Below are 20876 nucleotides of genomic sequence, written 5' to 3'. Positions count from 1 at the left end.
TCATGGACGCCCCACGCTCCGAGAAAGCTGCCCCGATGGGGGGAGGCCTAACCCCAGCCCACTCCCCGTCACATGGAGAGCTTGTGAAGCAGAGACAAGAGGTAGTAAAATTTCAACTTTATTTGGCCAATGTATTCAATTCCAATATCGCGGTAGAAACACCTGCAGAACGGCCCACACCTGGTTCGGCTCAAGCACCCTTGGCCGTCGCCCAGCCTGGAAATGGAGGGTTCTGGTTGTGCCTGCCGCAGGCCTCAGGCGGTGCTGGAAGTCACAGAGCACCGGGGAGCCTGGCTCGGGGAGGAAGGGGGGCCACCTGGGTCTGCCCTGGGCTCAGCCAGCATCCACCACCCCCTCCAGTCCTACAAGGCCCCTGTGACGGAGACCTAGAGTCTCCATCTAAGCCAACACGAGACCCACGCTCCGTCACGCGGTACCAGCAGGAGGGGAGAGGGACCCGGCCGGCCCGGCCCCTCCCACACGGGGGACAGGAGTCTCCGGGGAGGCCCGGCCACAGTGGGACACCCTGACGTCCAAGAATGTCTCAAAATCCCACAAATGGAATTTCTTAAAGTGATAGTATAAACCCTAACAGGAAGGAGACTTCACCTGCATGAGATTCAGAGACATTTTAACAAGCACTTTGGACAGAACAATGTACGAAAAAGTACATCACAATTAAAAAAAAAACAAAAAAACAAAAAAACAAAAAAAAACAGCCCACCACAGTGAGCTGGCCCGGAGAGAAATCCCTTTCCAAAAACTGAAAAGCACAAGTAAGAGACGGGTCTGAATTTACACGTGTCAGGATAAAGTGTTGCTTCAGAAAAATTCCCTGCATTTCCGGTCGGTGTCCCCTCCTTGCCGTGAGGTCCTCGGGCTTCCGGAGGCTGCGCCCCTGGGCGGCGCTGCCCGGGGGTGGGGGTCGTGTCTGGGGCGCCGCACCTCACAGCTCGTCTCGCACGGCTCTCTGATCATCCTCCTCCTCCAGGTCAGGCTCTTCCGCTTCTTCCAGGTCTTCCAGGTCCTGGGGTGGAGGGGGAGGACACGAGGACACCCACTGGGACAGGACGGTGGCAAGCCCGGCCCCAGCACCCGGGCCCTGCCGCCCAGCTGGCCATGCGGACAGAAGCAAACAACTCTGGTCTCTGTGCGTGGACGCGAGGGGGCCTCCCGCCAACAAGACGGGGAGGGGAGCCCAGGGCCCCAGCCTTCAGGGTCTGTGGGGCCAGGGACAGCCGTGCGCCAGCTTCACGGTGTGCTCCCTTGGCAGGCCTGCTGCCCCTTCTGCCCCCCTCCACCTAGCAGACCCTCTGCTTTGCCCCAGCCGCCCAAGGCTGAAGCTGCTGTCGGGCAGGACACCTCAGCCACCCGGCCGGGGAAGAGCCCGAGTCCCCGGCTGGCAGGGGGCCTTACGGGACGAGTCTAAGGTGCCTCGAGCAAATACCAGCACTCCAAGAGCCCTGACGGCCGCTGCCCGGAGTGCTCCGCAGGGAGAGTGGCTCTGCCCAGCCTGGGGACACACGCATGCCCCTCCCGTGGCGCCCACTGACCCCCACTCACGTCATCGTCCCCAGCCCCGTCCTGGCCACCACTCTCCAAGAACTTCTTAAAACCGTCTAGTGTCCGCTCCCCGTTGTAATCAATGACCTGTGGAGGGGGGTGGGGTCAGGGAGCTGGGCAGCCCCCCGCCCCCGCCCCCCAACCCGGCGGGCCGCGCACCGTCCTGTCGGCGCCGGCGGGGAAGAACTTCAGCGTGGGGAAGCTGTGCACTTTCACGGCCTCCACCTCGTTGGCCGTGGAGTCCATCTTGGCGATGACGATGTTTTCGTGGTCCTTGTACGTCTCCCCGAGCTTATCCCAAATGGGAGCCAGCTGTTTGCAGTGGCCACACCACGGGGCATCTGAAAGAGAGCCGTGCCGAGGCGCTCGGCCCAGAGCCGCCCGCCGCCTGCCCCCAGCGTGCACGTCCTCGCGGGGTGGACAGGCCCGGGGGCGCCGGAGGGACTTCACTTACAGAATTCCACAAAGACATTCTTTTTCTCGTCGAAGGCCACTTCTTCAAAGTTCTTCCCAACCAGCACCTTGACAGGCTGCTTGTCCCAGTCTTCGGGCAGTTCCTGGCTCATGAGGTGGGGCTGGAGGGCAGGGGGACAGGGTCACGGACGCCCGCAGCCCCCATGCCGGCCCTCGGAGCCGCAGGAGAGGACCGTGCCTGGAGGTCGGGGCTGCTCCGTGCTCCCTAAGCAGGGGCGCCCCGAGGGCCCAGAGGCCGGCATAGGCCAGCGCCGCGCCAGGACGCGGCCCCCCCACCTTGATCTTGCCCTCCAGGAAGCGGTGGCAGAACTCCTCGATCTTCGCCGCCGTCAGCTCGTCGGACTCCGGCTTGTACTTGGTCATCTCCTCCTCCAGGGTGATGAGGCGCACGGCGGGGCACTCCTCCTTCTTGAGGCCGAAGAACTCGAGGATGCGCTGGTTGTCGGCGTGGTCGCTGTCGATGAAGATGAACAGGATCTGGGCAGAAGCAGCGCGGTCAGGTGGGGCCACAGCGGCTCCCACCCTCCGCCCGCCGCAGGCGTGCGAGGGCTCACCTTCCCCTTGAAGCGCTCAGCGGCCGTCTTGAAGTTGCTCAGCTTGCTGTCATAGTCGGGCACACTCTTGGGCAGGAACAGCAGGATGTGGGTCTTGATTTCGCCTCCGAAGATCTTTGGGGCCGTCTGTGTCATAAGCAGAGGGCACTGGGTCTGGGCCACGAACTGAGCCGCTAACGAGATTTCCTCGGCGGCTGCGATGCCACCGAGGCAACACTGGTCCCTGGGGCTGGGACCTCGTGACCCCCCCCACGCCACCCCATCTTCAGGGCACAGGACCCACAGGAGAGCCACACCTGCTCCGTGAACTCGATGACCAGCGGCAGCTGGTTGTGCTTGATGAAGTCCAGCAGCTTCTCTTTGGTGACATCCCCCTCAAAGTTGTTGCGGCCTTCGTCGAACTGTGGATGCAGAGAGGGCTGTGAGGACCCTGGTGCTCCCAGAGCCTCCCGCAGCGCCCCCCACGGGCAGCCCAGCCCCCTTCTAGTCCAGCTTCAAGAGCAGCAGGGAGCAGAAGCCACATGCCTCTGCACAAAACAAAGCCGAGGTGAGCTGCTGCAGAGGGCGGCCTCTCTCCAGCACCAGGCAACAGCGACACCAAAGGGAGGGCGCGGGGCCTTTCACAGCGCCTGCACTTTCCTGCTTGGCCTCCAAATGCGCCCTCTCCTGGGCCTGCTGTGCCCTGCTGTGCCCTTGGACGGAAGCAGAGATGAGGGACATCCAGACAGACAGAGGTCAGCCGGGGCTGCATCCACCAGGCAGACGCCAGTGAATGCCAGAAACCCAACACTCTCACTGCCCAGCTGCAGTCAGCGCGGAAAAACCAACTTTCACAAGTTATTACAAATAACTTGTTGTTTCAGATGGACGAGCTTTAAGTTGCCTCCTCGCCCAACCTGGGCCTGGAACTCTCAACCCTAAGGTCAAGTGTCACCCGCTCTTCCGACTACACCAGCCGGGCGCCCCTGGGTGGGTCAGTTGGTGAAGCATCTGCCTTCGGCTCGGGTCATGGTCTCAGGGTCCTGGCACCCAGTCCCGCTTGGGCTCCCTGCTCAGCGGGGAGCCTGCTTCTCCCTCTGCCTCTCTCTCAAATAAGTAACATCTTTAGGGGAAAAAAAATTTCTCAGTTCTAATTTCTGACCCAATAAAAACCAATAAGTATAATATGCAGCCACTCCAGCTCTCTGGGATCCCCAATAACATGAAGAGTTTGAAGAGTCCCGGGGCCCGAAGGTGGAAGGCCGAGCTGTTCCCCAGAAAGGCCCAATGGGAGCCCAGCCGCAGCTGCGGCTCTGGATGGGGTGCACAGATGGGCTGACCGGCTGCCCGAGCCTGCCCAGGTGAGCCTTCTGTCCCTCCCCTGAACTGTCAGATCAGATGCAGGGACTGAAAGTACCACCCTTTCCTTCCCCAAAGGCACTTCTGCAAGAGCAGGTGGCCCCTCCCCCTCCTGGCAACATTCCGCTGGAGCCAGAGCTCCATCCCGACCATGACGGGGCTGCTCAGGTCAACTGGACCAAGGGCTGGGCACTGGGAGCCCCTCTCCCGGGCGAAACTGAAGTCTGCATGTTCTCCCCCAAAACCTAGGATGGAGAAGAGGGAAAGGCGGCGAGGAGCCAGGAGACTGAGCCCCACCAGGCCTGCGCCCCCAGCAAGTTCCTGAGCCCCTCCGAGCGGCACACGGGCCACGGCGCCCGCCACTTCCCCAGAACCGTCTCCGCCCCCAGCTGGGAGCCGTCTGCCCGATGTCACGCGAGGCCTGAAGAGCAGAGCTGCCCCACGCACCTGTCTCGAGATGTGATCTTTTCAGTAACGGTACCGCGTCCCACAATGCTCACGGTCTACGCTAGTGAAAAACCATGAGCTCTCACCTAGCTAGGGACAACAGCAGAGGCCAGCTGCATCGGGCCCCAGCAACTAACGTCGCCAAAAGGCTCGCCGCTGTAGGCAGTGGAAGAGAAGCCCCACAGCTACTCCTAGGCCTCCAGCTTCAAAGAACACAAAAGAAAAAGCAAACCCCGTGACGAAGACACAGTGTAAGTAGCTCTCAAGCCAAAGGTCCAACAGGCAGTGACCCATGACCCAAGTCCCCATCCTTCCAGGGAGTGGCTGCTGGCCGCTCCTGGGAGCCCACCTGCCCTGTCCTGCTGGGAAGGCACCCGGCTCAGCGTGCCCCCAACCCCACAATGGCCCTGGGCAGGCAGGAAGACCCAGCACTTTGAGGAACCGGGCTGATCAGCCCGCAGGAGACGGGCGGCTGCCCGGTACCAGCTCAGGAGCTGGACCTGAGCCTCCCTCCTCTCGTCCGTGGCACGGCCCACAGGATGGCAGCTGTGACTCCTGCTGACCCGTGCAGCACCAAGTCCCCGGGCTCTACCGGGCTTCTGCTCAAGGTTGCCCCTAACCGGCATCAGACCCAAGGGGGCTGGCTGCGCCCTGCGAGCAAGGACCACAGGAAGCACCCGGTGGTCGGTTCACCCACTGAGCTCCTGCACATGAAGCCTCCACAGACCCGGCATGAAAACTGGTGCTCCGGGGGCGCCTGGGGGGCTCAGATGGTTGGGGGTCTGCCTCCAGCTCAGGTCATGGTCCTGGCGCCCTGGGATCGAGTCCTGCATCAGGCTCCCTGCTCAGCGCGGGGCCTGCTTCTCCCTCTCCCTCCGCCTCACCCTCCCTTCTTTTCCTCTCTCAAACGAATAAATAAAATCTTAAAAAAACAAAAACAAAAACAAAAGACAGCTGGGCCTCTGGACCTTCAGGCTGGTGGGGGAGCACCGTGTGGACGCAGGAGAGCGTACTGGCCTCAGGGGCATCAGAGAAACTCCTTCCTCCGTCAGCCTCAACCTCGGGACCCAGGACTCCCGTCACCCCGAGACCCACCCCTCCAACGCCCCAGGGGCTCCCTCGTCACACGGTAACTGGGATCTCCCGGGCGCCCGAGCGAGGACTAGTGGCTCGTCTAGCAAAGCCGCTCCCTTTGAGAGCAAAGGCAGCGTCTGGAGCTCTCCGAGGCAGGACGGACCACACAAACAGCGCAACGGCAAGGACAGCAGAAGAAAGCCACCCCAAGCCGGCGTGTCCCTGGTCCTCCGCCTGGGAGACACCTAGGCCCCCCTGCCAGTGCCTGGCGTAGTGCCGGATGCAGCAGTTACTACGCAGAGCTGACCGTGGCCGGTCTTTAGTCACTTGGCCCAGCGGCCCCACACGCAAGGGGGCGCACACACGGAGGCCCCAGCCTGGAGCCTGGCACCCCTTTGGACCACGCACAGTACTGCTTTATTGGAGCTCTGAACCTGCCCACTTCCCACAGGGACAAACCAGGACTCAGAGACCCGATCTCCAGCCCTGAGGACATGCCTCCTGCCCTGTCCCCACTCTCCAGGCCCTGCGCCATCGGAACCGTACGGACACACCACGGGCCAAGGCAGGAGAGCGTACTCGGACATCATGGGGGTTCAGCCAGCCCACCTGGCTGTGTGGTGGCTAAAACAATAACCGAAAGTCCCTGTGACCCCACGGTCACACTGCACATGGGAGCCGGGCCTCGTCCTAGCAACGGCGCAGGCAACTGAAGGGCACGTGGCCCAGGACCCGTGCTCGCCACACCACGGGGGCCGGGCTGGGCCGGCGGTGGGAACACCTGCCCAAGAGCCAACGCTCAGAGCCTCTGTTTCCAGTGAGCAGGACGGTCACGGAAGCAGGAGGGCCGGTCGTATGGCGCTGTCTGCAGGAGTACGACCCTGTGCTTGGAACCAGTCATGGCGAGACCTCTGCCGTTCGTCCCAGTCACTTTTAGAAGAACCAACCCTGCAGAGCGGCCGTGCGCCCGTTAGACATGGCCCGGCAGCCGCCATGCGAGCCACAGCAACCCCACGGCGCAAAGTCTGAAGGCCGCGTCCAATCGGCTCCTCTGGCCGGACGTTGCACAACATTGCACAACTGGCCCTCGGTAAGTCGGGGGCCGGGGCAGGGCAGCACCGCCCGGCCAAGGTCCACCAGCGCCAGGGCGATAAGGACAGCAGCCCCCCGCCACGGTGTCTCAGCGCCTGGGGTGGGGCCGAGGGAGGGCCACTCACCTTCTTGAAGAGCACGACCCCGTCCCCGGCCAGCTGGTATCTGGAGAACACGTCACTGTTGGACGTGATCCCAAAAGGTATGTCGTCGACAGCCTCCGCTGCCAGCAGGAACTGCTTGGCAAAGTCCGACTCCACGTCCTACACAGGAGAAGCTGTAGAGGTGACCACAGTCCCCAGCACCCTGGGCCCCCGCCAGGCCTCATCCCCGGGGAACCCTCCTCCCACGCTAGGGGGATGAAGGCTCTGAGAGGAAGCTCCCACGCCTCTACCTTGAAGAAGCCGATGACGGTCACCTCGCTGGACTCCAGCAAGGCCTCTGCAGCCGCCGCATCAGGCAGCGTGGTGGCGGCCGGGCCTGTGCGCTTCTTCAGCCAATTCACGATGTCCTCGGCCTCCCGGCCAGCTGCGCCCAAACACATGCGGTTCCGCTGAGAGCCGGGCCCGCCCTGCCCCTCTGAGCACTCTGCCAGAGCCAGAGCAGCCTAACCCTGCCGCGGGACAGAGGGACAGCCGCCTCGTCCTCACACCCGTGCGAGTCCTGTCGCCAACAAGACTCTTCTGTGCGCATGAGAGGCTGCAACGGAGTCGCGGGGAAAGGCAGTGGCTGCCTCTGGCGATAGTTACAATTCCTTTTCCTTCCCTGGTCCCTCTGCATTTTCAGAATCTCCCTGACGCAGAAAATCACTGAGCGTGCGCACACACACGCTTCTACCCTGGCCTCGCCGTACGCGTCATCTTAATTAAAGATGTGGCGCAACTTTAAAAACAGAAAAAAGTAAGAGGGCTGCTTGGGAGGTCTGCTGAACGCCAGCTTTCCCTGTGACAACAGGCAGAGCTCCGGCCGGCCTTGGGCATCCCGGCCACTCCGGTGTCGCACCACACATTCCTGCCGGACCAGCAGGCAGAGCGACGGTGCCCCTGCGTGCCACCCAGGGCCAACAAGATGGACAGCTAGAAGCCTGCTCCTTCTGAGCCCGCGGCCAATCGCCACCCCCCGCAGCTGGGCCGCCTGGTCCGACCTGAGAAGGGCTGCGGGAGCTCGCACCGAGAAAGGGCTCTGCTAAGTGGCGGCTCAAGGCTGAGCCACCAGTTACAGGTGGATTAGGAGTGGCTGTCTCATTGGAAAAGCTACGCGTCGGCGATGGGATCGTAGAACCGTGCGCTTCCTGTTCCAAAAGCGAACACCGGAACCATAAAACAGCAGCACAGGAAGGAGCCCAGAGTCGCCGGCGTCAGGATTAATGAGGCTCCTCCAGAGCTTCCCGACAGCAGAGCCACAGAACCGGTTCTAGAGACAAAAGTCTCTCCTCTCATCAGTACCTACCAGGCCACAGGGGCCCAGCCCCCGAGGCAGCCACAAGGGCTTGCGCTGCAGAGAGCTCGGCAGGGACAGGTGCCTGATGCCGGCCTGTCCCTGGCAGCACTCAGCTCGGCGGCTGGACACCGAGTTGGCGGTCACTACACTCGCTCCCGTGTGTCGTCCCAAGGGCCCCAGCCTTCCTCTCCTCCCCGGTCGGTCTCGGGACGCGCCTCAGCCCGCAGCTCGCCAGCCCTGAAGGCTGTCCCTCTCCACCAGAGAGACGCTGCAGGGATGGCTGGACACTCCTCACAAGGGCCTGAGAGGCGGAACTGGATGGAGAACAGGCTCCCCTCCCCGCCCCTCAGCTACGCTCCAGGTTCGGGGGCAGCACGGCAGTCACACCTGTGTACTCCCTGGGAGCAGCTGTGTCCCCGTTCTTGAAGAACTTGATGGTAGGGTAGCCACGGACGCCATACTGCTGGGCCAGATCAGACTCTTCCGTGGCATCGACCTTGGCCAGCCTGATCTCCGAACCTTCTGCTTTCAGCTTCCCAGCAGCTTTGGCGTACTCGGGGGCCAGAGCCTTGCAGTGGCCACACCAAGGGGCATCTGAAAAAGAAGTGGGGTGCTAGAGAGTGGCACTGCCCAAGTCCGGCCGCTTCCCCCACCTTCTCCTCCGGACTTCCTTCCATGAAAATCTTATCTGCTCACCCAGATAAGCCCGGGAACACTCACGGCTGGGCTAATAGCTCCGGGCTCGGAAGCCGTGTTGGGACAGAGGCCAGAAGGACCAACCGCACCAGCCCCCGCTGCTCCTGCCGGGTCAGCCCCGGCCGGACTCTAGCGACGGGGACCGTCCCACCACCGCGGGCAGCACGGGCAGCCACGTCCCTGGCACTGCCCTCGGGGAAGCCAGGGAGGCTAAGAGCTGGTCGCCAGTGCCAGCCGCACCTGTGCACAGCGGCCCGGACGCTCCTGCTTAGCAGAGACTCGGGCACCGGGTGCAGAGCTGCCTCTCCGCTGAGGCCGGCAGCCCCGCGGGGTCGAGACTCCGGCCGGGCCCCGTCAACACTTACACGCACACACGGGTGCTGGGTGCGGGGGGACAGCACGCTGCAAGGCAGTGCCCGCAGGGGCGCGCGCTCTGGGGCCGGCCCGGGGCAGGCGGGGGGCTGTCCGCCGAGCGCCCCTTTGTAACCGCGGCGGCTCGCAGGGGTCCCCCGCTCCCCCGGGCCCACGGAGGAACCTGCCACGCGGACAGCAGGCACAAAGGCACGAGCTGGCCGCGGACCTGCCGTCACCCGCGCAGTCCGGCTCGGGCAGGAGGGGCGGCCCCAGGACTGACAGCAGCTCCGCGGGCTGCCGAGGGGCGGCGGCCCGTGCGGCGGGGGGTGGGGGCGGGCGCCCCGGAGCGCCGCCTGCCCGCCTGCCCGCCTGCCCCGGCCCCGGCCCCGGCCCCCCGTCCCCGCCCCGCGGCGGCCAGGCCCGGCCCGGGCGGCGGCACTCACAGAACTCCACCAGCAGGTACTTGTGGGCCGCCAGCGCCTCCTCGAAGTTGCCCTTGTTGAGCACCAGGACGTGGTCCTCCTCCTCCGGGGCGGCGGCGCCCGCGCGCGTCAGCGCGGCCAGGGCCAGGCAGAGCAGAGCGCGGCGCAGCATGTCGGCAGCGGGCGCGGCGCTTCGGTTGGCGCCGCCGGGACAGCGAGGCCACGAGAGCGCGCGCCGGCCGCCCCGCCCCTATAAGCCCGAACGCCGCCGAGCGCGCGCCCGCCCGCGCCCGCGCCCGATTGGCTGGTGGGAGTCGGGGCCCGCCTTCGAAGCCTCCGACTGGCTACCCGCACTGGCCCCCGACCCCGGATTCGGAATCGCCGTGGAGGCCGCCCTCCCTCTCTCCCGGGATTGGTCGGGGAGCTCGCGCTCGCACTCTTCCCGGGCTTCTCATTGGTTTCCGGTGGAGAACTTTCTCTTCCTCGACTTGTGACTGGTGGCTTTCTCCTACACCCTCCGTGGGTCTGGAATGGTTGCTGCCTGTGGGGACCCGGGCTCTGTGGCTCCTGATTGGCTGGGAGATGCGCGCCCCGCCGCGCGATCCCTCGTCGAACGTGGCAGTGGGGCGGAGTTCTCGGTTGAGGGGCGGGGCTGCGCCTGCGTCTGTGAAACCCCTCGTGTTGCATTTTGATTGGACGGCCTGGCCGTAACTGACACCTCTCAGCTACCACCCTAGCTCCGCAAGCCGGAAGCTGGGCTAACGCAACTTCCGGTGTGCGTGAGGTTCGGGCGGTGCCTGTCAGGGGCCCGGGCTAAGGACGCGGACGGCGGCACGTGGGGCTCAGCGGGCCGGGGCGGGCCCGGCGGAGGCAGCGGCAGCGGCGGCGGGTCGGGGCGCCGAGGAGGCGGGCGGGCGGCGCGGGGGGAGCCGATCCGGGACGTGCTGGGCCGGAAAGCGGGCGAGGAAGCGGGGGAGGCAGGGCCGTCCGCCCGCGGGTCCGGAACCGAGGACGCGGCCCCGTGGCGTCGGGGCAGCCCGGCCGGGGAAGGCTTCGGGCGGCGACGCGGGGTCCCGCCTGCCGGCCGAGCCCCCGCCGCCGGCCCAGCCGGGACGCGCGGACCGAGCGCGGGGGTCCCGTGGGCGCTGGTGGCGGCTCCGTCCCGGCGGGCGCGTCCCGCCTGTGCCCGGCGGCGGCGGCTTCTGCAGAGCGGAAATCCCGGTGCCGCGGGCGGTGGTCGCGGCCGCCCAGCGTGTCCCTCCTCCCCCGCCGCCCTCCCCGCGAACACGCCCGAACGGCCCTCCGCGCTCGCTTCCCCGTCGGGGAGGCCCCGCCGCTCGCCCCAGACTCGTCGCCAGCCTCGCGGCTCGGTGGGCAGCGGCGTCGGCCGTGTGACCGCGCGCCCCGAGAGAAGGCTCCCGCGCGGCCGGCGGGGCTTGTGAGGACGCTCTCCCGCCAGAGGAGCCGGTCCGGGGTCTCGGTGTCCGCGCCGCGGCCCGGCCCCAGGCAGGGGTGGTTGTCTCCTCTGGGATGTCTGTCTGCACGGGGGCCTTGCGGGGAGCCGGGCGTTCCGCACGGAAAGGCCGTGAACGTGTCCGCCCCAGCGTCCGTGAGGCCCTGGCCGGACGGCCCAACCGACGAATGACCGGTAGTTGCAAGCCAAGGCTCTTCTGCTCTCTGGGGAATGCGTGGCGCGTCGCTTCATGGCCGCTGCTCTGTGTCCCGGCGTCTGTCCTGGCCACAGCGCGAACCTAACAGCCCGGGCCTTGGGGCCTGGTGGAGGAGGTTATTGTGTCTTGGATTTGACCGCGTGTGGATGCCTGCCTGTTGGGACTTGGCTTTGTCCTGCTGACCGGGACACAGCGAACAAACGGACGGTCCCCTGACGCTGGTTAGCTTGTGGTGGTTTGGAGCAGCGTCACTCCAGAGCACGCAGCCTTGACAAAAGACAAGAACTTCGGGGTCAAGGGGAGAACAAGGGGCGCCTGGGTGGCTCAGTCCTTAAGCATCTGCCTTTGAGGTCGTGACCGAGCCCGCAAGGGGCTCTCTGCTCAGCGGGGAGTCTGCTTCCCTTCCTCCCTCTCTGCCTACTTGTGATATTTCTGTTAAATAAATAAATTTTTTTGAAGAATGGTCTAATGACCAGAACAAAACAGCTTTCCGATGTGTCCATGTGCCACACTGGGCACGGACCACTCTGCAGGACACACTTAACAGAATTCATCTAATAGAGACTTTCAATATGGAATTTGTGATTATAATCTAAACTGTTTAGGGGCACCTGGGTGGCTCGGTTGGTTAAGCATCTGCCTTCAGGTCATAATCCCTGGGGTCCTGGGATTGAGCCCTGGGTCAGCTCCCTTTTCAGTGGAAAGCCTGCTTCTCCCACTCCCCTCTCGCTGTCTCTCTCTGTACGTAAATTAAGTCTTTAAAAGGAAAAGCGGGGGCGGGGGGGGACACAAAACAGACCCGATCCCATTGTGGCTGCGAATGAGCCTCTCCGAGTCTGACCCTCTGTGCTGCGTGCAGTCCACGGGCCTTGACGCAGGTGAAGACGGTGCAGCCAATGGCCACAGCTATGAAAAGCAGGGTGTAAACGAGGCTTTGGCCTAACGGGCCTTGGTGTTTGGGTATCTTGGCTGTGCCTTCTCAAGGCGCCTGCCCAGCTTGCATTGGTCTCCTGTACCAACCTGTGCAGGAGCGGCAAAGTGGGGTTATCAGAAAGCTGGAAGGAAGCCTGGTTTGGGGAAGATCTGAGGTCCCCAGTTTCTATGGGGCTGGTCCCAGAACACAGGCTGCTTCACTGAACACCTTTGCAAACCTCGGCTTTGAGGGGAGGGCTGGCATCTACCTCCTTCAAGAGACCCACTCCTGTACCATCCAAAAGCTCCAGAGAGAGGCTGTGGGGCTGTGTTCACCATGTACCCTGGGTCCCGAGCTGGAATGTGCCTTTGGAGGTCAGGGCCCCCCTGCCCTGTGGCTGCGGCCCAGCATCTCTCAGGACCAGCACCACTGCCGCACGACACCCTCCAGGCGTCTCTCATTCTCCGAGAAGGTGCCCATTACACCTCATGCGAATTACTGGGTGATATGTTTTGATAAATACTATTATCAAAAATAGAGTTCTCAGGGGTTCCTGAATGGCTCAGTCCATTAAGCATCTGCCTTCTGCTCTTGGTCCTGGGACCAAGTCTCGCATCAGGGAGTCTGCTTCTCCCTCTTCTGCAGCTCTCTGTCAATTAATAAATAAGATCTTAAAAAAAAAAAAAAAAAAGTTCTTGGGTTGCCTGGGTGGTTCAGTCGGTGAAGCATGTGTCTTCAGCTCAGGTCAAGATCCCAGGGTCCTGGGGTGGAGTCTGGCATCAGGCTCCCTGCTCGGTGGAGAGTCTGCTTCTCCCTCTGCTTGTGCTCATTCTCTGTCTCTCAAAAAGATAAAGTCTTGTTTATTTGTTTTTAAGATTTTATTTATTTGACAGATCACAGGTAGGCAGAGAGGCAGACAGAGAGAGGAGGAAGCAGGCTCCCTGCTGAGCACAGAGCCCTGGGATCATGACGTGAGCCAAACGCAGAGGCTTTAACCCACTGAGCCACCCAGGCTCCCGGAGTTGTTTGTTTTGTTTTTGTTTTTTTAATAGAGTTCTCAGAATAAAACTTCTTTCCCCAGTCTGTGCTAGGGTAGAAGGTGTTGAGGGAGTCGACAGCAGGCTCAAGGACACCCAGGAAGTGCTCGCTAGGCTACTGAAGGACAGCTCCTGACTGTAGGGTCCCACTGCCAGACAGGACCATGTGACCCTGCACACCTGCAAGCTGGGGCACCGTGGGGAGCTGTGGCCCCGGGGGTGGGGTGGTGGGAGGGGGTCCTGATTCCAGAGTGGGATGGTGCAGGGAGTGAAGATTATCGTAAATCACGGTCATTGGAGATGAATCAGTCACGTTAGAGATCCTTACTCTGTGTCCACACAGAGTAAGTGGAAGAGTCAGTGGAAGAAGGGCCCATCTGGGAATAGATGACGAGGGGGTAGCTTGGGGGCTCCTGGGGGACATGGACAGGGGACACAATGGAAGAGGACCATAGGCACAGGCCCCCAGACTGTACAGACAGGTTCAGGGTGAAACCAGGACCAGGTTAGACTTGGGACTGACAAGACACGTCCTGCAAGTCTTGCAGGTGCCACCCGATGTGACCCTTCGCCCGGGGAGGGGCCGGAGCAAAGTCCTGGCCCTTGGCAAGGTGCAGGTACAACTCGGCACTTAGGGTCCGAGTCCACGTGTGTGACTAAAGCTGGGAAAATCCATGGCCTGAGGGAGCCTCCGAAGGCCCTGACCCGCTGAACTGTCGACGCACGGTTTCAACCCTGGCTTTAGATTCTCCATGGACCTTGTAGGAAACGTACTGGGAGAGGTGCGGCGGTGGCCAGCCCCGGAACTGTGATGGGCTGGCTGAGCTCGAGACCCTGCCCAGGGATACCTCTGGGGGCCAGGGTGCGTTTCAGAGGTCGCTGCATCCTTGTTCAGTGGGAAAGGTACCCAGACCCTGAGCCCAGGATGGTGTAACCCCACTGGCTTTTTGTGCCACCTGACGGGGCCAGGCTCCTCTCTAACCTGTGTCTGGGTGGGAAGGGCCACTTCATCTTGTCATCCACCAGGGGGCCCTCGTGAGCGGGGCCGGGGCCACCGCAGCCCCAGCCAGGGCAAAGCTGCTGGCTGGGCACCCCCTGGGAAGCACTGGCAGGAGGGGCAGGGCCCGAAAGAAAGGTGTGGCCAGCCGAGCCTCTCCGAGAGCAGCTTCCTGTCACCATGAAGTGTGACACAAACCCCTTTCTAGCCCACCCAGAGCACGGAAAGGGCAGGTTTCCCAACAGGCGCCAGGCCACAGGAGGTGGTTTCCAGTCTGCGCTTTTCCTGTCCTCCAGCTGCGGAGGGAGCATCAGAGTTGCTCTGCGCCCTCCCACGGTGTGAGGAAAGGAGGCAGTGTCCCCCTTCTGCTCCGCCCCCCCCCCAAGGTCCGGTAGAGGCTGTGCAGTCCTCCAGGAGCCCCCTTGCTGTTTGTTTTTTAAAGATTTTATTTATTTGTTTGACTCACAGAGATCACAAGTAGGCAGAGAGGCAGGCAGAGAGAGAGAGAGGAGGAAGCAGGCTCGGTCCCAGGACCCCGAGATCATGACCTGAGCCGAAGGCAGAGGCTTAACCCACTGAGCATCCAGGCGCCCCCTCTTGCTGCTCTTCTGCACCTCTAAGCAGTGAGGGCCCCCAGTCTCCTCCTGTCTACCCCACTTCACCCATTCCACCCCTGGAGCCAGGGTCCTGTAGGGCCCTCCAGGGCACTGCCTCCAGCAGCACGGACTTCCAGTCTGGCCTCCTGCCCCTGCTGCTGGGTACAGGGACTGTCTCCGGCAAGGTTCCCCTTCTTCAGGGTTGGGACATTTCCTCCACGAAGCCTGTGCTCCAGGCCCCAGAAAGACCTCCTGCACCCGCTGCCCCCAAGCCAAGAACCGTGTAACTTGGGCAACTGGGGAGATTCGAGGCCTACGCCCAGGGAAGCACTGGCCAGATCTTAAAGGAAAGCTTCAAATCATTCAACAGCCGCAGGCACCATGGCTGCCCCCCACCCCCCGAGACAAGCAGCAGACACCCTGGCTGCTTTGGGGGAGTTTATTTCCCGGTCAGAAAAGGAGAAGCAGGGTCAGGCTCCTGAACATTCTAGGCCCAGGCCCAACAGGGGAGGCAAGGGGAGGGGAGGCACAGGGGAGGGCTCCGACTGTGCGCGCTTGGTCCCACAGTTGTCCTGGCTGGGTCCGGGGAGGGCCTGCCGGGGATGGTGGCACCGAGCCTGGGGGCAGAGGTGGCAGGCCAGGGGGCCCAGAGGACGGCACATATGGAGGCAATAAATACTGACAGGCCAGGCACACGACTCCAGGCCGGCAGGCCCAGGTGGGACAATAAGGCTCGGCCGCTGGCTTTGTCCGCCGAGGGCGGTCTGCTGGGGCCTGGGCTCCAGCACTGCCCACAAGGACAAAGAAGGCAGAGGCGTGAGGACACCTGGCCTCCCAGATGGGAATGGAGGCAACTTCAGTTTTGGCAATTTGGCTTCCCCCAGCCCCTGGAGCCGTCCCCACAGCCCCGGCCGGGGGAGGGGGCTGGCTAGGCCCTGGCGGGCAGGGGAGCAGCAGCAGCACACCCCACACCCCTCCCCGGGCCACGGGGACTGCGGGTGGGGCAGGGACCGGGGGAGACCACATGCTCATGCAGACATGGGGGGGTTAGAGGTTAGTGACGGCCCCCACAGCACACGTTCCACATGTTAAGGCATCATGGTTAGACAGTTACTGACAGCGATGGATGAACTGACCGGGGACAGGTGAAAGCAGGAGGGTGGCTGGCCCCCAAGAGGCCTCGAGTCATGCACCCCACCCCACCCCCACCCCGGAAGAAGAGAAAGAACAGGATTCAGGGCAACTGCAAAGGCCTGCAAGGACCTGGGCGTCCCGGAGATTCCCTTGGAAGAGCCAGTGCCTCAGGTCAGATTAGGTCGAGAGGGGGAACCCAAAGGGGTACGGAAGGGGAGGTGGAGGCCTGGCCTGGAGGCTCCCTCCCCCCTCCCCAGCACAGGCAGAAGCAGCAAGGCGAGACCACCAAGGAGGCTGGGGCCAGGAGGGAGGGGCAGGGTCGGCTGGGGGGGGGGCACAGACCCGTCAGCACTTTGGTAAGGGGTCAGGATGGAGAAGGGGGGCTGATGGGGGTGGGGCACGTCAGACAGGTCCGTCTGTCTGTCCGGAGGCCTGCCCGCCTCCCGGGTCAGGGCTCAGTCCTTCCATTCCTTTTTGATGGTAAGGTTCCACTCCCAGGACAGGTGGTCAGTCTTGTCGTCGTCTGTGAACCGGGACTTGATGTTGTAGCTCCCTCGGGCCAGCATACCCTTGGGCGCCTCCTCCGTGGGGGTCAGAAACTCATATTCCTCCGCCCGGGGTCCGTAGCTCCCCACCATGTAGTCGGTCTTGTCGACTGCGTGCAGGAAATGGGCGGTCACCAAGGCTGCCGACCCCACCCAGGGCCGAAGGCGCACACTGCCTTCTCTCTCCCCATCCTGATCCCAGAGCCCCCGTGCAGCACCCCCATCGTGGGGGCAGGACGCCACCTCCCCACTCACTCTTGACGCCCTTCCTATACGTGTGTTGGATGTACTTCATGCCAGACACGATCTCCCGGTTCACCTGCAGGGAGAGAAGCCAGGCCAAGCTCGGCGAGGCTTTCCAGGCCCACGGCCCCCCAGCACCTCCCACAGCCCCTGCCTTACTCGGAAAGAGATTTTTATCCGGTATTCCACGCCCTCCTTCAGTACAAAGGACTGCCTCCTGAAGCCCTCCAGATCGCCTGTGCCCAAGAAAAGATTGTCTAGAAGGCTCAGCTGCAGGAAGGGGCACAACACCCCCCATCGGTGCCCACCCTGACCCACACAGCCCCAGGCGGCCCCATCCAGGACCCCCAGCACCTCCAAAGCCAGGGCCGTAGACTTCCCGGCCGCGCTTCCCACGCCCCCCACAAGAGGGCACGTGCGTGCTGAGAAAGTACTTCCAGCGGAACCAGCAGGCTGCCAGAGGCCAGGGTCCTCAGGCCACTCACCTGTCAGGTCCAGCTCCAGGGGCCCCGGGGCCGTGCTGCACACCAGGGTCAGGCGGGTCACAACAACATTGGGGACGTTGGGGTCTGCGGATGAAAGCAGGTTAGAGCTCTACCCCAGCCCTAACTTGCCGTTGGTGGGGGGAGGAGCGGCTGGCAGCAGGAACCCACAAGTGACAGGTGTCCCTCTTGGTGCTGCCTCAGCCCACTTACCAGCAGACACAGTCACGCGGCCCAACAGGGCCTCCTTGTACTTGCGCAGACTCTCGTCATCCTTGTCCAGCTCCTGGATCTCCTGGATGCTCTTCTGGGCGGGGGGCTTGTAGTTGACCGAGTGCTCGTCCTCCTCGTTCTCCGCGGCGATCTGTGCTAGCTGCTCCGCGGTGGGCTCCTGCTCGGCCATGCTCACCTCTAGCTGGGTCTGCGACACCTGTGGGACCGACAGGGTTGTGGCAGCCTGAAGGCACGCAGTGTCTGCCTGTCTGGCCTCTCAGCAGGTCTACTGCCAGCACGCCTCTGCCGGATGGACGGGCCCTCGGTGAGTAACCAGCCCCGTGCTTGGGCCCCAGGCAGGCAGGCCTTTTGTAGGAAAGCAACTGCAGAGCTTTGCAAAAGTCCCGAACACAGACTCCTGAAGCCCAGAGAAGACCACACTCTGTGCCCTGCCCACCTTGCGGACCCCTGGAAGCCTGGGTAGAGCATCCAGAACTATGGAGGCCGTGCAGTATGCTCCCTAGGAAGACGGGGCACACCTCTCCCACAGCTGGGCACAGAGACAGCCGCCTCCCCCCGGAGTGGCAGGGCGGGGCCACCTCTTAAATCCTGCACAAATCCTGCCCTTCTTGCGAAGCTGCCCAGACCCTCTTCCTAAGGAAACCTCCTGCTGGTTCTCCCTGACCACACACTCCTTGGGTTTTGTCCTAACAGGGGAGTGGGGCCCTGTCCTGCAAGCGCAGGGTTCTCCTGGAGCTCAGATGACCGGCCGGCCGAGAGCCACAGGCGGGTCCCAGGCGGGCACGCGGAACCCCAACCATCTGCCAGCCTTCTCCCCAACTGTGAGGCCGTGTGACCTGCAACGTGGGAAGGGCTGCACTGCTGCAAAGTCTCGGGGCCCCTTCCGGGATCCTGGCTCAGAAGAGCTTGGGGCAGCGCTGTGGAGCGCACAGCAGCGCAGGGGGCAGCCCCGGGGCTCCCCAGGCCTAAGGATCCCCCCTGCGCCCGCCAGAACGGCTGAGGAACAGGCGAGGCCCTCTCCGACCCTCGCGCCGCAGGGAAGTGGGCCAGAGCGCAGTCCACGCGGGCCCTCGACCGGCCCCGGAAGGACCGCCGAGCCTGTCCCCTGGGACCGCGCCGGCAGCCTGGAGCCGCCCGGCGCCGGACCTCACAAAGGGCCGCCGGAGCCCCGAGCCGGCCGGCCGCCACAGGTGGGGTGGGGCGCGCCCGCCTTTCCCGGCCTCCGGGCCGCTTCTCTGGAATTCCTCCCGAAGGCTCACGCCCTGACGCCACCCAAGTGTGGCCGCCGGCGACGGGCTCCGCGAGCGCGCCGGCCGCGGCCCACACTTCCTTCCGCAGGGCTCCGCAATCTGGGCGGCCGGGCGGGCGCGCGGGATGCGGGGCTCGGGGGGCCTCGCCGCTCGGGCCGGCCGCCGCGCCCGCGTCCCCGGGGAGGGGGCGCCAGGCCTGGACCCGACCGGCGCGCAGCGACACGGGCGGGGGCGCCGCGGAGCGCGGGCGGCGGCCCCCGAGGAGGCCCGCGCCGACCCCCGGCGAGCGGCGCGAACAAAGGCGCGGCGCCCCCAGCGCCGGGGCGCCCCCGCCCGGGCTCCGCCCCGCCTCGCCCCCGCCGCACCCTGCCCGCCGCCGCCGCCGCCGCCGCCGCTCACCGGAGGCTCGACCGCGCCGCTCTCGCGCTCCCTCCCGCACGGAATGACGAACGTCGCGGCCCCGCCCGCGCGCTCCCGGCCGGCCACTTCCGGGGTCACGCGACTTCCGCTCGCGCCGGGCGGCCGCCGTGGGGCGCATGCGCGCGCGGGGGCTGCCGGGAGCGCGCCGCCACCATCTTGTGGAGCTGGCCTCGTGGGCGCGTCCCGCGAGGTCCGGGCCCGGTTAGGGTTTGGCGCGCTTTGCTGCCGGTGGTTTTTGTTGGTCCCGGGCGTCCTCGGGGCTCGGCCGCCAGCCCGGGGCACGAGGCAGTTTCACGGCCTCGCGTGCGCCGCCCCCTTCCCGTACATCGTGACCCGTCCCCGAGGTGCCCCAGCGCGGGTCTGTGAAGCGCGGGGACTGGCGGCCTGTGTCGTCCGACTGGGACCCCAGGGCCGCTCTGGGGTCCCAGCGCCGCTGGAGGGGAGCCTGTCCCCGCGCGGGTGGCCCGGTCTCTCCGTCCGCTGTTGCTCGCGCACGCGAGAGGAGCGCCGGGCTGTCGGCAGCGGCTGTCGCCTGGGGTCCGACGTGTGCCGCGCGCAGACCCGGCGACGCTGTGTAGTCCCCGCAGACCCCCGGCTCCCGGGACCCCGGCAGGACCTGGGGCGCCTGCCCACCTGCGACGCTGCCCTCGGCCTCCGCCATCCCCGGCCCCCGCCCGGCCCCTCATGTGGGTGGGGGCATTTTCTACCACAATCTGAATGCAAAATAGGAACCCGGCTATCTTTTGAACACGTTTAAATACTTGCAGATTCTGTGTAACTTAGGGGTCGCGCGGTCAGCTTTGTGTGCGGAGCCTTGCAAGGACGGCGGTTCGGTGGGTTGCTTGCCAGGGTTCCTGTCCTCGGAAGTCCAGAGCCCACAGCCCACTGTCCTGCATTGCCCAGCTGTAGGTAGAGGAAAACTCTGCTTTCAGATGACCCAAGTGCTTTTATTTATTTTCTATTTTTATTTACTTTTTTAAGATTTTGTTTGTTCATTAGAGAGAGAGCACAGGCCCCCGGGGGGGGGGTGGACAGCAGAGGGAGAGGAAGAAGGTTCTGGGCTGAGCCGGGAGCCTGACCAGGAAGCAGGGGTCATGACCTGAGTGGACGGCAGCCACTTGATGGCGTGAAGTCACCCAGGAGCCCCGCCCCCACCAAGAGCTTTTAAGGAACAAAGCAAAAAGCAAAAAATTCCTATTGTAGGAAGTTTCAGACATACACTCTGTTAGGGATCTGTTACTGTAAAAAACACGTAGGGGCATTTAGCAGCTTAAAACAAGAGTTACTCAGGGCGCCTGGGTGGCTCAGTGGGTTAAGCCGCTGCCTTCGGCTCAGGTCATGATCTCAGGGTTCTGGGATCGAGTCCCACATCGGGCTCTCTGCTCAGCGGGGAGCCTGCTTCCTCCTCTCTCTCTCTGCCTGCCTCTCTGCCTACTTGTAATCTCTCTCTGTCAAATAAATAAATAAAATCTTTAAAAAAAAAAAAAACAAGAGTTACTCGGCTGTTCCTGGGGGCCCAGGAGCGGCGTGGCTGGTGGTCCGGCTCCGGTCTCCTGAGGCTGGCGCAAGCAGTGGGCCAGAGCGGATCCTAACATCTGTGGGAATTCCAAGCCATTGCCAATGCGGTGAGCAGGATGCTCCGTACATGTGGGCCAGAGGGTTTACTGCCCGGCCACCCGCCACTCCCGGCCCCTCCAGAGGACTGCTTGCAGCAGGGCCACTGGCTTCTCCCAGGAGGAGGCCTCAGAGAGACAGGTGGATGCGGAATAAGAGCCAGCAGAGCAGCAAGCAGCGTCTCTAATAAAGTCCGTCTCAGGAGGAAGGTCGCTTTTGCACTCCTCCGGCCTCACAGACCTGCCCTAGTAGAGCCTGGGGGGGGGACCACAGGGCTGGGAGTACCA

At 63.9% G+C, this 20876-nt stretch overlaps 2 protein-coding genes across 2 annotated transcripts; both read right to left on the bottom strand.

Annotated features, from left to right (window-relative positions):
- Positions 1-102: 102 nt before the first annotated feature.
- P4HB (prolyl 4-hydroxylase subunit beta) lies at positions 103-9666 on the bottom strand. The gene is made up of 11 exons (XM_044247212.1): positions 9476-9666; positions 8370-8576; positions 6937-7070; positions 6668-6805; positions 2888-2992; positions 2592-2717; positions 2314-2514; positions 2018-2138; positions 1723-1904; positions 1564-1650; positions 103-1027 (listed from the first exon to the last, which is right to left on the bottom strand). The coding sequence occupies exons 1-11, from the start codon at positions 9624-9626 to the stop codon at positions 947-949; spliced, it is 1533 nt and encodes a 510-aa protein (XP_044103147.1). The 5' UTR covers positions 9627-9666; the 3' UTR covers positions 103-946.
- A 5426-nt stretch (positions 9667-15092) lies between these two features.
- ARHGDIA (Rho GDP dissociation inhibitor alpha) lies at positions 15093-19028 on the bottom strand. The gene is made up of 6 exons (XM_044247211.1): positions 18955-19028; positions 17285-17501; positions 17075-17158; positions 16749-16825; positions 16602-16665; positions 15093-16456 (listed from the first exon to the last, which is right to left on the bottom strand). Exons 2-6 carry the CDS (start codon positions 17472-17474, stop codon positions 16257-16259), a joined length of 615 nt encoding a protein of 204 aa, XP_044103146.1. The 5' UTR covers positions 17475-17501; positions 18955-19028; the 3' UTR covers positions 15093-16256.
- Between the last annotated feature and the right edge of the window lie 1848 nt (positions 19029-20876).

The sequence above is a fragment of the Neovison vison genome, chromosome 5 (assembly GCF_020171115.1).
Source record: "Neovison vison isolate M4711 chromosome 5, ASM_NN_V1, whole genome shotgun sequence".
In the NCBI taxonomy this organism is placed as follows: Eukaryota; Metazoa; Chordata; class Mammalia; order Carnivora; family Mustelidae; genus Neogale; species Neogale vison.
The sequence above is the reverse complement of the archived record's forward strand: the minus strand, read 5'-3'. Positions and strand labels throughout refer to the sequence as shown.